Source organism: Mauremys mutica, chromosome 2, assembly GCF_020497125.1.
Source record: "Mauremys mutica isolate MM-2020 ecotype Southern chromosome 2, ASM2049712v1, whole genome shotgun sequence".
Taxonomy (NCBI): Eukaryota; Metazoa; Chordata; order Testudines; family Geoemydidae; genus Mauremys; species Mauremys mutica.
In genome coordinates this window covers 278287718-278301929 of record NC_059073.1, presented here as the reverse complement: position 1 = coordinate 278301929, position 14212 = coordinate 278287718, and the positions used below count along the sequence as shown (strand labels likewise).

Genomic DNA, 14212 nt, shown 5'->3' with positions numbered 1-14212 from the left:
TTATTCCTTGATCTGTCATCTGCTACCACTGAGAACAGTCTAGATCTATGCTCTTTGGAACCCCCTTTCAAGTAGTTGAAAGCAACTACCAAATCCCCCCCTTATTCTTCTCTTCTGCAGACTAAACAATCTCAGTTCCTTCAGCCTCTCCTAATAAGTCATGTGCTCCAGCCCCCTAATCATTTTTGTTGCCCTCTGCTGGACTCTTTCCAATTTTTCCACATTCTTCTTGTAGTGTGGGGCCCCAAACTGGACACAGTACTCCAGATAAGGCCCCATAAATGCTGAATAGAGGGGAATGATCACGTCCCTCAATCTGCTGGCAATGCTCCTACTTATACAGCCCAAAGTGCCATTAGCCTTCTTGGCAACAAGGGCACACTGTTGACTCATATCCAGCTTCTCGTTCACTATAACCCCTAGGTCCTTTTCTGCAGAACTGCTGCCTAGCCACTCGATCTCTAGTCTGTAGCAGTGCATGGGATTCTTCCATCCTAAGTGCAGGACTCTGCACTTGTCCTTTTTTAACCTCATCAGGTTTCTTTTGGCCCAATCCTCTAATTTGTCTAGGTCCCTCTGTATCCTATCCCTACCCTCCAGCGTATCTACCACTCTTCCCAGTTTAGTGTCATCTGCTGAGGGTGCAATCCACACCATCCTCCAGATCATTAATGAAGATATTGAACAAAACCGCCCCAGGACTGACCTTGGGGCACTCCACTTGACACCGGCTGCCAACTAGAGATGGAGCCTTTGATCACTACACACTGAGCCTGATGATCTAGCCAGCTTTCTATCCACCTTATAGTCCATTCATCCAGCCCATACTTCTTTAACTTGCTGGCAAGAATACTGTGGGAGACCATATCAAAAGCTTTGCTAAAGTCAAGGAATAACACATCCACTGCTTTCCCCTCATCCACAGACCCAGTTATCTCCTCATAGAAGGCAATTAGGTTAGTCAGGCATGACTTGCCCTTGGTGAATCCATGCTGACTGTTCCCGATCACTTTCCTCTCCTCTAAGTGCTTCAGAATTTATTCCTTGAGGACGTGCTCCATGATTTTTCCAGGGACTGAGGTGAGGCTGACTGGCCTGTAGTTCCCTGGATCCTTCTCCTTCTCTTTTTTAAAGATGGGCACTACATTATTTACTTCAGATTCTCAATGGGATTTACGGAAAAATGCTCCAATCAACAATTTGTCCTAAATGAATAGTTACTCTTGCTTTTTTTATATTTTTATTTATATGTTTATTTGTTGCCAAACCTGCTGCTGACTGTTATTTTTTTAACGCAATTTATTTTTGCATGACCGTTTTCCCCCCACATAGGGAATGTGCTATTGCTGATATTGAGTAAAATCACAATTTATTTCAGCCACTGAATTTCCAGGACACTATTACCTTGCCCAAAGGTGCCCTGTCTTCCAGCATTGTGCATGCAGCTGAACTCGGTTGTTTTTCCCCAGCCAAATTCATGCTCTAAATATTACTGAAAGCTACAAAATTAATTTCCAGCTTGTTATTTTGCTAGACAAACAGATCTTTGTTGCTTTCGCCCTTTCTCTGCACTTTGTATGGGAATCGTTGCCAGAATACAGAGTACTCTCTAGTGGCACAGCACATTAATCCCAATGAGAGCAACAACTCCTTATACATATTTTATAGCAAACAAATGAACTAATAAAAATTTTATAGACTACACACTATGAAAAGTCATTGTATTATAATTTAAGAGTCCTTTGGCCCATACACTCCTCCACTATATTATTATATCTCTACATTTGTCAGTTCAGCAAGAGTCTCACCCTCTGTGACTGAAGATGGAGACTTGTGATTGCTGCCACTAACTGGCTAAGAATTTGCACCTCCTATTATGGGTATTTGTTTACACATCTCGTCCATTCCACCCCAGCCTGCTTGTTTGTATCAGCCAGCTGTTGCACCTTGTTTTTTATAAGCTCATTGGGGCAGGGGCTGTCCTTTATTATATATTTCAACAGCACCATGCACAATGGGACCCAAACTGGTTGTGCTCCTGAAGAGCTACCATAATGTAAACATTTAGTAACAAGAAGATGGTGACAGAGGTTGTGGGCCAGGTTCTGATCTAAACTGGTGCAGCTCCATTGACTTCTTTATACAAATCTTTGCTGTGCTGAACACCTACAGTCTGATTTTCCACTCTGTAAAACTAGTTTATTTTCAGCATGGCTCCGCTACTAAGCCACTATAGTTTCATACTGGTTGTAAAGGTCTGTTTGAATGGGGGATTAGTTTGTTCCTTAGCTGGGTCAGACCTCTTGGGCCAGTCACCAGAATCTATAAGCCATCTCTTTCTATTCCTCCCCACACCCTAACAGACATTTTAACTAATATGCATAGTTAGAGGCAAGTAGTTCTATATGAGAGTGGAAACAGTCCATGTAATTTGTTTGTTTGGTCACGTATGCTTGGATATGTAGCCCAATGCACTTTCCACCTATTCTTGGGAGGTCCTGAATAATGTGTGTGATGCTGTGTTGGTAGATCTGACCCCTCTATTTTCACAGCTGGCAAGCAGAGTGGGAAGTTGCAGGTACATGCATAGCCCTAAAAATGCCATTTTCAGGTGTTCATATGAATGCATAATTAGCCCTAGAAAGATCAAGACAGAAATGTTCTAATAACAATCGACTTTTCCTTTCCTGTCCATTCATAGTACGATCCACAAACCCCAGTGATCTGCTGAGGGTATGGCTACACTTACGGTTTGCAGCGCTGGTAGTTTGCAGCGCTGGTCATCCAGCTGTGTAGGAGCAGCGCTGGTGTGTGGCCACACTCACAGCTACCAGCGCTGGTGTGTGGCCACATTTGGAGCATTTGCAGCGCTGTTGGGAGTGCTGCATTATGGGCAGCTATCCCAGCATTCAAGTGCACCAACGTGCTTTTCAAAAGAGGGGGGTGGAGGGTGGTGTACTGTGACAGGGAGCGGGAAGAAGATAGAGAGTGGATTTGTGGAGCCAACACTGAGTGTTAGCTTCCTGGATTGGAAAAATCACAAAATGTTCATGAGCCCTTAGTCTTAACTCTAATTGCAAACAGCCTGCCTGTTTGCTGTGATCAGTGTTTGTTTTTTTAGATAAGCAGTTCAACGGAGCGATCGGCTCCGTTCTGTTTCATTCACTCTTCCTGCCTGCCTCTCATTTGATCGTTCACAGCCAGGTATAGATAGCTCCTGTTTGCTGTGATCAGTGTTTGTTTTTTTAGATAAGCAGTTCAAACGGCTCCGTTCTGTTTCATTCACTCTCCCTCCCTGCCTGCCTCTCATTTGATTGTTTACAGCCAGGTACAGAACGGAGCTCCGATCGGAGCTCGTTCACAACAAAACAAAGAAAGGCTGCATAACAAAACAAAGAGAGTAATTTATAAAAGCATTCTGGGATACACCTTATTCCCTGGAGGCCAATCACAGCGCTGGTGTGTGGCCACACTTGATGACCAGTGCTGCAGCACCAGCGCTGGAATCCTTATTCCCCATGCTGAGTGAGGTGTACGGCCAGCGCTGCAGCCAGGGAGTTGCAGCGCTGGAAGTGCCCTGCAGGTGTGGCCACTTACTAATTGCAGCGCTGGTGGAGGCTTTCCAGCGCTGCAAATCGCCAGTGTAGCCATACCCTGAGCTGCAAAATGCTGTGGCATTAGTATCTCTGTCACGTACTTCACTGATGTAAACGATCCCTGCAGCAATGATAACTGAGTGCATTTACATGTTTTCAGGGACTATTACATTACCATGGTGAAATGGGCAACTAGCACCAAAGTGGCAGTAAATTGGCTGAACAGGGCACAGAATGTTTCTATCCTGACGCTGTGTGATGCTACCACTGGAGTCTGCACAAAGGTAGGAAAGACACTTAAAAGAAGATTGTTTGACCTTCCATGTTTGTAATCCCCGGGGGAGAATATCCTTCAGTTCTTTTAGCTGCAAGTGGGTCACCTGACACACAGTACTTTATGTATAGATAGAATATAAGAGACGTATACAATATTTACTGTGTAAGGGGTCTGGGCTGATCGTGGCCCCCTACAGAAAAACTAGGCACAATCCAGTCCTATCTGTACAATATATATGTGTATGTGTATTTATATATAGGGAGAGAGAATGTAGGTGCATTCTCTGTCACACACTCACACACCCCTACTGTTTTCAATTTGGGTGTCCTTTTTAACATCTGAGCTCAATAGAAATATACGTGGGTTTGTCTATACACAGTTTTGTACCAATTTAATTAAATTGCTGCAGTTCCCTAATGTGGGCACTTTTATACAGACATAAAGACGTTTATATCGCTATAGTTTGTTTCAGTACCAACATATAAATAACTTTGAACTGGTATAACTACATCCACACGATGGGGATGCACCCGTTTAACTAGTTCAGTTTTTGAACTAGTATAGTTAAAGTCAGTGCAAATGCTATGTGTAGACAAGGCCCCACACCAAGTTGCTGGGAACAGTGTAACAACAACTACATTGCTATCTTTCTTTAGGGAGTAATGTATCTGTTGGATTCCGGTTTTTTTGGCAGTAGGATAACATGCCTTCCCATATGCTCACTTGCTTGTTTATCAGAGAGCAACAATAGAGGACAAGAAGAGCAGCCCAAGATTACATTCCGAAAGAGCATGCTTGAACAGTTTCTCGCTGCTTGTTCACCCCTGTTCAGATTCAGTCAAACTGCTTTCTGCGCTGATGAACAAAATGTAACCTGTGCAAACTCTTTAATTGTGTCGTTTCATTTTAGAAACATGAAGATGAAAGTGAAGCCTGGCTACACAGACAGGTAACAGTGATCTTCTTTTCATGATTATATTTTCCAATGTTTTTCCCCACAAGAGAAAAAGCTTGTTTTTGGAATTCCAAGTGGTACTTTGATATCATGATAGTTCATATTATAGAAGGGATTTTCCTAACAGAATATACAAGCTCTTCTTGTTGAAGTAAGGGGCATCTTCACCTAATGTATCTGAGACGCCTTCTTACATAGCAGACCACAGTAGCTGGAAACATAATTCCAGCATATGTTGAACTTGGATTTAAACAACCAGAAAAATAAGTGTTGGTTGAAATTCCAGAGAGCCAGCACATGGTCTGTCCCCTACTGAGGTCCCTGATTAAGCCTTATTTGGGGGCTTACATTGGATTTAAGTGGTGCTGGCCACTCTGCACAGGGTGAATTCTACCCATTGCACTTAAATGATCAAAGGTCCAATTTTCAGAAAGGATCTAAGTGACTTAGGAGTCTAAGGGTATGTCTACACTACGAAATTAGGTCAATTTAATAGAAGTCGATTTTTTTAGAAATCGATTTGATACAGTCGATTGTGTGTGTCCCCACCAAGCACATTAAGTCGGGGGTGTGCGTACTGACTCGGTTACACCTCAGCAAAACCAATATTCCCATCGTTATTACTGCTTGCTGTGTGCTCCACAATATCTGTGAGAGTAAGGGGGAGATGTTTATGGCGGGGTGGGAGGTTAAGGCAAATCTCCTGGCTTCTGATTACATGCAGCCAGACACTAGGGTGATTAGAAGAGCACAGCAGCTCTCCACTTCATGTTATTTCTTGGTTAATTACCAAGTTGTGTTTTAAAATCAAAGTGACTTAGTGCCTAAATTACTTTTGAAAATGGTACTTAGGCTCATAAGTCTACACTACGCACCACTTTTGGCCAGGGCCGGCTTTAGGCCGATTCCCCCAATTCCCCAATTCCCCCGAATTGGGCCCCGTGCCTAAGAAGGCCCAGCTCCCTAATTTAGGCGCCTTTTTAATATTTACTCACCCGGCGGCATTCCGAGTCTTCGGCGGCGGGTCCTTCACTTGCTCCGGGTCTTCGGCGGCATTTCGGCAGCAGTCCTTCAGTGTTGCCTAGCTACCTTCATCCCTGCCCGGGCCCTGTCAAAACTATTCGAATCGGGCCCCGCAGTTCCTAAAGCCAGCGCTGTGCAGCATCTGTAGCTGCATCCACACTGTGGTGTGTAGCTGCACAAGTCAGTGAAAGGCTCTGGCGGGGAGAGGCAGCAGGGAAAGGCTGCGCCTTCCTCGATTGCCTCCCTGCTGCCGAAGTCTTTACCCACTGCCGGAGTCTGTACCCTGGCAGGGAAAGGCTCCAGCAGTGGAGAGATGATGGAGTCTTTCCCCGCTGTCAGAGTGCTTACCTTCAGCAGGCGTCTGTTCCTCCAGCAGGAAATAATAATTATACGAACCTTATAGTGTTCTGTAAATAGCCCTTACCTAACTCCAACGAGACACCCATTTCCAGGAAGCAAAGGGCAACAATCAAAGGGAGTAATTCATTCTGTAGAGAAAGCAATGGGAAAAACAGGTACCGCTGAAGGCTGGTTTTCAATGAGTTTCAGTGGTGGTTTATTTACTTATTTCTTGTAAATATAACTTTGTTTTAAATTTAACTTTTTTAAATAGGCAAGTGGAATCCAGAGTGAAATCCTGACCATATTGACTTCAATGGGACCAGGATTTCAAGCCAAGAGTTTTACATAGAGATAGAGAACTGACAACACCTCCTACTTTGGCTGAGCACAGGTCCACCCCTGATTTTGTTCCTCTGGGGTTGTACTCTTCACACCAGTCCTTCTATTTCCATAGCTCCCTCAGCTCAGCCTTGATCCTATAATGAAGAATGTTGTTGTGTGTTACAGTGAGATATTGAAAACCTCATTCAACCTCCCTGGTTCCCATCACCATGGCAAGATGGCCCCAGCAATGGTTCTCTCCCAGGTAGTTAATATGCAGCATCAGTTAAATTTTTCAATAAAGCCAGTACTCTGGGAACCTTACAAACGAGTCTGGCTTTTTAACCCTTTACACTCAACTTTCAGGGAGGATTTTGCATTTAGAACCGATGAAGTATAAAAAATGCCTAGATACCTTGGACTTCATTACTGCTGCACTGCTATCACCTTCAAGTTGCTAGTGACCATGGTGCACAGCAGGGATAGAACTCAGAGCCTTATGATTCAAAAAGCATAGGACCCACCTGCCTGAGCTAAAGGGGAAACCCTCTCTGGTGTGAGCAGCATGGGGCTAATGGCACTTAGTTGAGCAGTTCTGAATCCATCTTGTAGAGAGCAGGGATACACATAGACACACACATGCTACCCGGTTCATCAGCGTATTTATGTTGTGTTCTAATATTGTTGTGGGTGGACCCTCTGGCCTCAGAGATGGGGATGGTTCTCACTGATATTAAACCACAATACAGACATTTCAGCAAATTCCCCAAATCCACAATCTCACGGAAAGGTGAATGCAAAGGGTTAAAAAGCCACACTCATCTGTGAGAGTCCCATACCATAGGTGCTACTGAAAGCTGACATTCTTGGCATGAAAATAATTCATGGGGCCATCATGCTGGGAATTAGTGAGACACTGTATATACCCAACAAAAATGAACATCTCACTGAAACCCACATGGTGAAATTATTCATTGTGGGACTCCGGAGTGAGCTGATTCAAGCAGACAAATGGCAGGACTGTCCTGAAGAGTGTAAAGGGAGCAGGGAGGGCATCATAGGAGTTATAGGAGATAGACAGGGTAGTTCAGATTATCTGTTTCCGTGTGAAACTCCTAGGCCCTTTGCCTGTAAAATGAACAAGAGCAAATTCATTCAAAACAAAACTATATGTACCAATAAATAAATACACATTGACCCTTACTTAAACCGGCTTTCAAAGCTCCCCACTTTTCTCCACTGATCTCTATGCAGAAATATTATAATTAGTTAGTATGGTAGCACCTAGAGGCCACAGCTAAGATTGGAGCCCCATTGTGCAAGGCACTGTACACGGAAATAGTAGGAGATAGTCCTTGCACCAAAGGGTTTGCGGTCTAAAGAGACAAAGGGTGGGAGGGAAAGACAGAGGTGAAATATCTTACCTGAGGTCACACAACACGTCAGTGGCAAACCAAGGAATGGAACTGCACTCTCCCAAGTCCTGTTCTCTGGTTCACCCTGCCTCTTAATGAATGAGTGAATTCTGCCTCCCCCGAGTTAGCCTTGCTCCCTGAAAATGGTTGCATCCAGAGTTAATTTTACTTTTTATTTTCATCTGCACCATGCTAATTTTTCTTTCAATGCCAATTTTAGTATTTTTGTCCTAGACTGTGTGAACCTAAAATGCATCTCCTTCCAGTTCATCTTTTCTCTTTATATTAAGATGAAAATATTGCACACATCAGGTTTAACTCAGGCCAGGTTTGTTTTCAAGATCCTTAGTGCTGCTCTATACAATAAGAAGATTATATCCCAAAAATCTCTGTCCCCGTGACCTCTTTTTGTGTGCGTCCATACTGAGTCTCTGTAACACAACTACAGGTTCTTAAAAAAAACCCTGACTATATTCAGGGAGTTTTTCTACCAGCAGATACAACAAACAGACCACTCATAACCTCACAGGAGTACTGATGAAGACCAGTAATCATTTGTCTGATGTATGACTTTTCTGTGTACCTAGAAATAGATTCAAGTAATCTGTTAAACCAATCTGCACAAGTCTACTTCCACTGCCAAGAGAAATGCTGCTACATTAGTACAAATGTGTACAAATAGTACAAATTCTGTACCTCTATTGACTACAGTCCAAGTGAGCTAATTTACACCAGCATAGAATTCGGCCCATCGTGTGACAGTAGTTTGCAAGTGGGTTTTTTTATCTTCTTATCATGCCTCAGGAAATAGTCATATAGATTTTCATACTTAAAGTTCTAGAAACTAAAAGAAACAGGTGAGACTTATTTCATGAAATTTTGCCAAGAGATGGTCATACTTTACAATGTTCTAGACAGGTAAGGAAGGAAAAATAAGAGGAAACCTGGCAGGTTAGGCCCAAAATGTAGACTCTTTAAATCTAACACTAATAGAAAGTGAAATAATTAATGAATGACGAGGAGCAAAGTAAAATAAAGCAAAAATGCTGTGGCAGCATTAAAAAAAGTAAAATGGATTCATTTGTTGTTAATGCAAATAATTAATCTATAATGTTAACACAAAACCTAGTATGATCAAATTGTTGTTATTGATCTTGGTTGGTTCTGCTTGGTTTTTTGACATGTGTTAAGAATGAGACCAGAATATCTGCCATGGCAGGTGTGTCCATTGGGTGGCTGGTGGAGCACACAAGGGTCCGACTGAAAGAATTGCTCCATTGAACAGTACTCAGAGAGGGGGAAACTTATGGGACTTAACAGCATACTGAATATGCAAGGAGTGCCCCAGGATAGACAGGGATGGTGGAGCCTTGTTTGTACTCTAAGCAACATCTAATGGCGTGGGAAGGAAGGCTTCAGATTCTTCCTAAGTTCATTCGATATGCACTTTTGACAAATTAAATTTTGTACTTTAGTAACGAGCCTTTCTACCAGTAAGACCTAGAACAAAGGAGGTGCAACCAGCCGAATGCCATGGTATATCGAGCTAATGATTTTTGCACCCTCGGGTACCATATATATCAAAGTCTTCTGCATTCCCTTGTAGTCTACTACACAACTATCTTCCCTCAGTAGAAAGGTCCCAGCCACCCATGGATTCCTACAGCAGAAAAGAAAACAAAGCAGTCTTCAGAAACAAACTAGTTGCTGCCTGCAGTGTTTGATTTCCATACATAGCACCTTGTCTCTCTCTGACAGAAAGTTATAATAATGGGATGAAAATCAATCACCAGGTTCACCTAGGAGCCTTGAAGCAAAGACAGGTTTAAAAGACCCCCCACTTGTAAATAATTTTGTGAATTAATCATCTGTGAGAAGGTAGGGAACAGGGGCGGCTCCAGGCACCAGCACACCAAGCGCGTGCCTGGGGCAGCAAGCCATGGGGGGCGCTCTGCCGGTCGCCGCGAGGGCGGCAGGCAGGCTGCCTTCGGCGGCATGCCCGCGGAGGGTCTGCTGGTCCCGCGGCTTTGGCGGACCTCCTGCAGGCATGCCGCCGAATCTGCGGGACCGGGGACCTCCCGCAGGCATGCCATGCTTGGGGCAGCAAAATAGCTAGAGCCACCCCTGGTAGGGAAGGAGACAGGACTTAGACTCTAAAGGACAGGTTGGTGATGTTTCTTTAAGGAAATGTATGTGGAATGATACACAGCCCAGTGCAGTTTTTCCAGCTGAGTAAACAAGATTTGCTAGGCACCCACTGCTAAGTCTGTGTTTATTAAAGTGCTTCATTCCAGTTGCCCCCAAACAAACTTCTCTGTAGGCATGTAGGTTTTTCTGTGCTTCACAAATGGGTATTGCCTTTGAAGCCAAGAGTGCTTCCTTACTGTCTGTCTCCCTTTAATTCCACAAGAGGCTAGCTGAAAGATGACTGCTTCTCAGGGGATACAAAAAAAAACGGGTTTCAGAATTTCAGGGCTCATTTTTCTCTGTTTTGAGAGGGCTGTTTATTTGTTTTAAGTGGTTGTTAGAAGTCCTCCATTTTTGCAGTGTTGAACAGTTTTAAAAAACACCAAAAAGCCCTAACTAGTGATGATAAAACCCATTCAATTGACATTTACAGAATGAAGAGCCAATATTTTCCAAAGACGGACGGAAGTTTTTCTTCATCCGAGCCATTCCTCAGGGGGGGCGAGGAAAGTTCTACCATATTGCCATGTCATCGTCACAGGTGAAACAACCTTTATTATTCTTTGTCAGTGCTGACTAGAATGTGCCATGAACATAATACCTGTGTTGAGACCCAAGATTAACAGGTGTGTTGTGAGCAAGACACGAGAAGTCATTCTTCCGCACTACTCTGTGCTGGTCAGGCCTCAGTTGGAGTCTTGTGTCCAGTTCTGGGCACCGCATTTCAAGAAAGATGTGGAGAAATTGGAGAGGGTCCAGAGAAGAGCAACAAGAATGATTAAAGATCTAGAGAACATGACCTACGAAGGAAGGCTGAAAGAATTGGGGTTGTTTAGTTTGGAAAAGAGAAGACTGAGAGGGGACATGATAGCAGTTTTCAGGTATCTAAAAGGGTGTCATAAGGAGGTGGGAGAAAACTTGTTCATCTTAGCCTCTAAGGATAGAACAAGAAGCAATGGGCTTAAACTGCAGCAAGGGAGGTTTAGGTTGGACATTAGGAAAAAGTTCCTAACTGTCAGGGTGGTTAAACATTGGAATAAATTGCCTAGGGAGGTTATGGAATCTCCATCTCTGGAGATATTTAAGAGTAGGTTAGATAAATGTCTATCTGGGATGGTCTAGACAGTATTTGGTTCTGCCATGAGGGCAGGGGACTGGACTCGATGACCTCTCGAGGTCTCTTCCAGTCCTAGAGTCTATGAATCTATATGGCAAGGTGTCTATGGAGAATTTGAATCCCTCTGACCATAAGGATGAATACCTTAAATGGGCTAAATGCTAGTAGCATTTCAGGCATGCTTAGGATGAACAAGAGTTTCAAATGATGCAGTTTGCTTAGATTTATAATTAAAAGGTCTTCACATTTCAAGCAAAATTCAAAGAATGTCACTTTTGGGGTTTTTTTAAACAAGCTTCTCCTCCATTATTCCTAAATAAGTGGCTCTCTGCACAATCATCCGAGGTTATTATCCAGAACCCATAGGCAGAAGAGAATCACAGGAAAGGACTTCCATCTGTATTCTTTATGCTAGGCCCAATTAATCCCATTATCATAAATGGAGTTGTGCCAGAGATTAATCTGGTTCAGTATATTTAAGCATGTCTGCACATTCGTAGCAATACTTTGGGGAGAATCACAAATTAGTGATTACTTTTAACAAGTCATGGAGGAGTCACGAGGGCTTCATGTTTTGAGAAATAAAAATAAAGTTATTTTAGTCTTGTTCAAGTGTCGTCTTTTCAGAAAAAAAGAAAACACACCCTTTTTTTTTTTTGACAGCCCAATAGCAGCAGTGATAACTTACAGTCCATTACATCTGGTGATTGGGATGTGACAAAGATTTTGGCATATGATGAAAAGAGACATAAAATGTAAGTAAAGAAGTCGGTGTAAGTAGCAAACCAAACAGACTTTCATCTTTTAGTTCTGGCTCTAGAGTTAGCTAGTCTACAGGAGCCATCTTGAAAGCAGTTTGTGCGCATGAACAGCTAGATGTACAGACAGCAGGAGAGGGCTGGCTACATCTGTTCGTGGCTTAACCTCTATTTTACAGTCTAGTGTTTCAAAGAAGTCTTGCCTTGCTTTGTTTCCTCCCCTATCACTGACTTTGTGTGTTTAATAATCAATCTCATTTTGATATTTGACACACAGAAAGAAGCCTGGTTTACATACATATACGTGTGTGTGTTGCTATGTTTCTTCATCAACTTTTGATTCAAAATTTGAAGAGAGAGTTCTGTGTTCATTGGCTGGCTTTGCACTTTTTAGTCCTCCTAGTCTTGGAAAGAATTCTGTTTGACACACACAAAAACTATTGTAATGAACAAACATTTCTGCTTGGTAAACTGCCATCATGTTTTTACAATTTCCCTCATTTTTACCTTGATCCTTTGTTAGTGATGTCCCAGTTCTTGGCGTGCTTGCATTGTCCTAAATCTCAGCAAAATACCACTCTGCACTCTGAGGGGGTTTCCAGTTCACATCATGTGAAGTTGCTCTTTCAGGCAAAGTTTCAATGAGATGCAAGCTGCTGAATTCTAGACTTCTTAAATTTAAAATGCTCTATCGTCTCCAGCACTATCCCACATTGGCACTAAATAGCTGAGTCAAAAGGCATTAGCCCATCCTAAACACTGAATGATAATTAAGGGCCCAGTTCTGGAAGGAGCTAAAAATGCCCGCAGTTCCTGTTGACGGCTAAGCTAGCATAATTACTCACATTGCAATTTTAACAAATTGTGATATTTGTGATTTGACTGCACAATATGAGAAATCTACATATTCAGGTGAGCCCAGTTTATAGGAAATAGACCTGCTGGATTGGATACTCCAGCCATTATGTTATTCAGTCCTCCCCCTCACCCCCACTAAAACAATATCTGCTCCTGTGGGTCATCACCACCCTTGTAAAACTCATGGCCTTTGGCCCCCATGGAGATGTCAACCTGAACTTTGCACTCTGAATTGAAGTTGGCCACCACTTGCATATCCAGCTAATTCAAGGACCTGAAACAGTAACGGGTGACCTCAGAAAGCTGGTGCTTTCACTACTTATCACACTGTAGCCAGAAATGGAGCTGGCTACAGTGTCACTGTGACACTTAGACAGTGACATTCCTTCCAAGTTCAGGCTATATCTTCCCTAACGGTTGGAATCCCCTCTTCAAGCAGAGGCTCTCAATGGGTTTTTCAGGTGCCTGAAGCCATATAGCTGTTCAAAGAATCAAAAGTGATCAAATGTTATGGGAGGAGGGGTGGGTTGCTTTGTTAGAACCTCTAGTTAAAAAAAAAGTATTTAAAGGTATGTGCACGATAAAGCTTTATACCTTGTTGGGGTAACTTTTCTGTGGTGAAAAAAGAGGTCAAGTTTTCTTACTTCATATCACTTAAGAATGCTTTTATTTTGCATAGTATGTATTCCCCACATATTACACATGATATTATTATTTTAACACATTGACTTAGTGCCATACTTCTTTAAAAACAATTACAATATTATGTATATTATATACAGTTAACAAAACTTCGTTAATGAGTCCTTGGTTTTGCTTATTCAATGGATGCAGTACTTTGGCTGCTATCTTCTGTAGAAATGCTTGGTCATGTTCCCACTATTGGTTTCTGAGTGACACATCAATTTTAAACACTCCACTTCCTGAGGCAATCCTATTCAGTTTTTCTTGGTGTAGTTGCTCTCCCATTCTAAAGTGTACATTTCTGTTTAGAAACTTTTTTCAACAGTTTTTAACTATATTTCACTAAATTTTAGTAGGCACAATTCTTTAGGTAGACCTGCAGACCTGTAAAATTTAATAACATTGATACATACATAAAATGAACATTTTTGTTCAATATTTTCTTAATAGGTCTTAACCCTAAACCCTTTGGACCTGTTTTTAGTCTAAGACATTTTAATCTCTCTTTTTTTTCCACTTATAAAACTCCACCATATAGTTTTTGTTTTACTCTCTTAGTAAAATGTATTGTACATCACAGATAAACAGAACTTTTGAATAGGATTTCAATGGTTGGAGGTTTTGTCATGTTTTTGAATGGCCGCTGCACCATTCAAAGTAGCTCTGTTATTCATAATTA

At 42.3% G+C, this 14212-nt stretch overlaps 1 protein-coding gene across 8 annotated transcripts in view; it reads left to right on the top strand.

Annotated features, from left to right (window-relative positions):
• DPP6 (dipeptidyl peptidase like 6) overlaps positions 1-14212 on the top strand; it is an 828258-nt gene that overhangs the window by 747142 nt on the left and 66904 nt on the right. For all 8 annotated transcript variants that reach the window (XM_045003877.1, XM_045003879.1, XM_045003881.1 and 5 more), the window contains 4 exons: positions 3757-3880; positions 4784-4822; positions 10550-10657; positions 11897-11988. In XM_045003877.1, coding sequence (XP_044859812.1) covers positions 3757-3880; positions 4784-4822; positions 10550-10657; positions 11897-11988 — 363 coding nt within the window. The remainder of the gene's footprint in view (positions 1-3756; positions 3881-4783; positions 4823-10549; positions 10658-11896; positions 11989-14212) is intronic.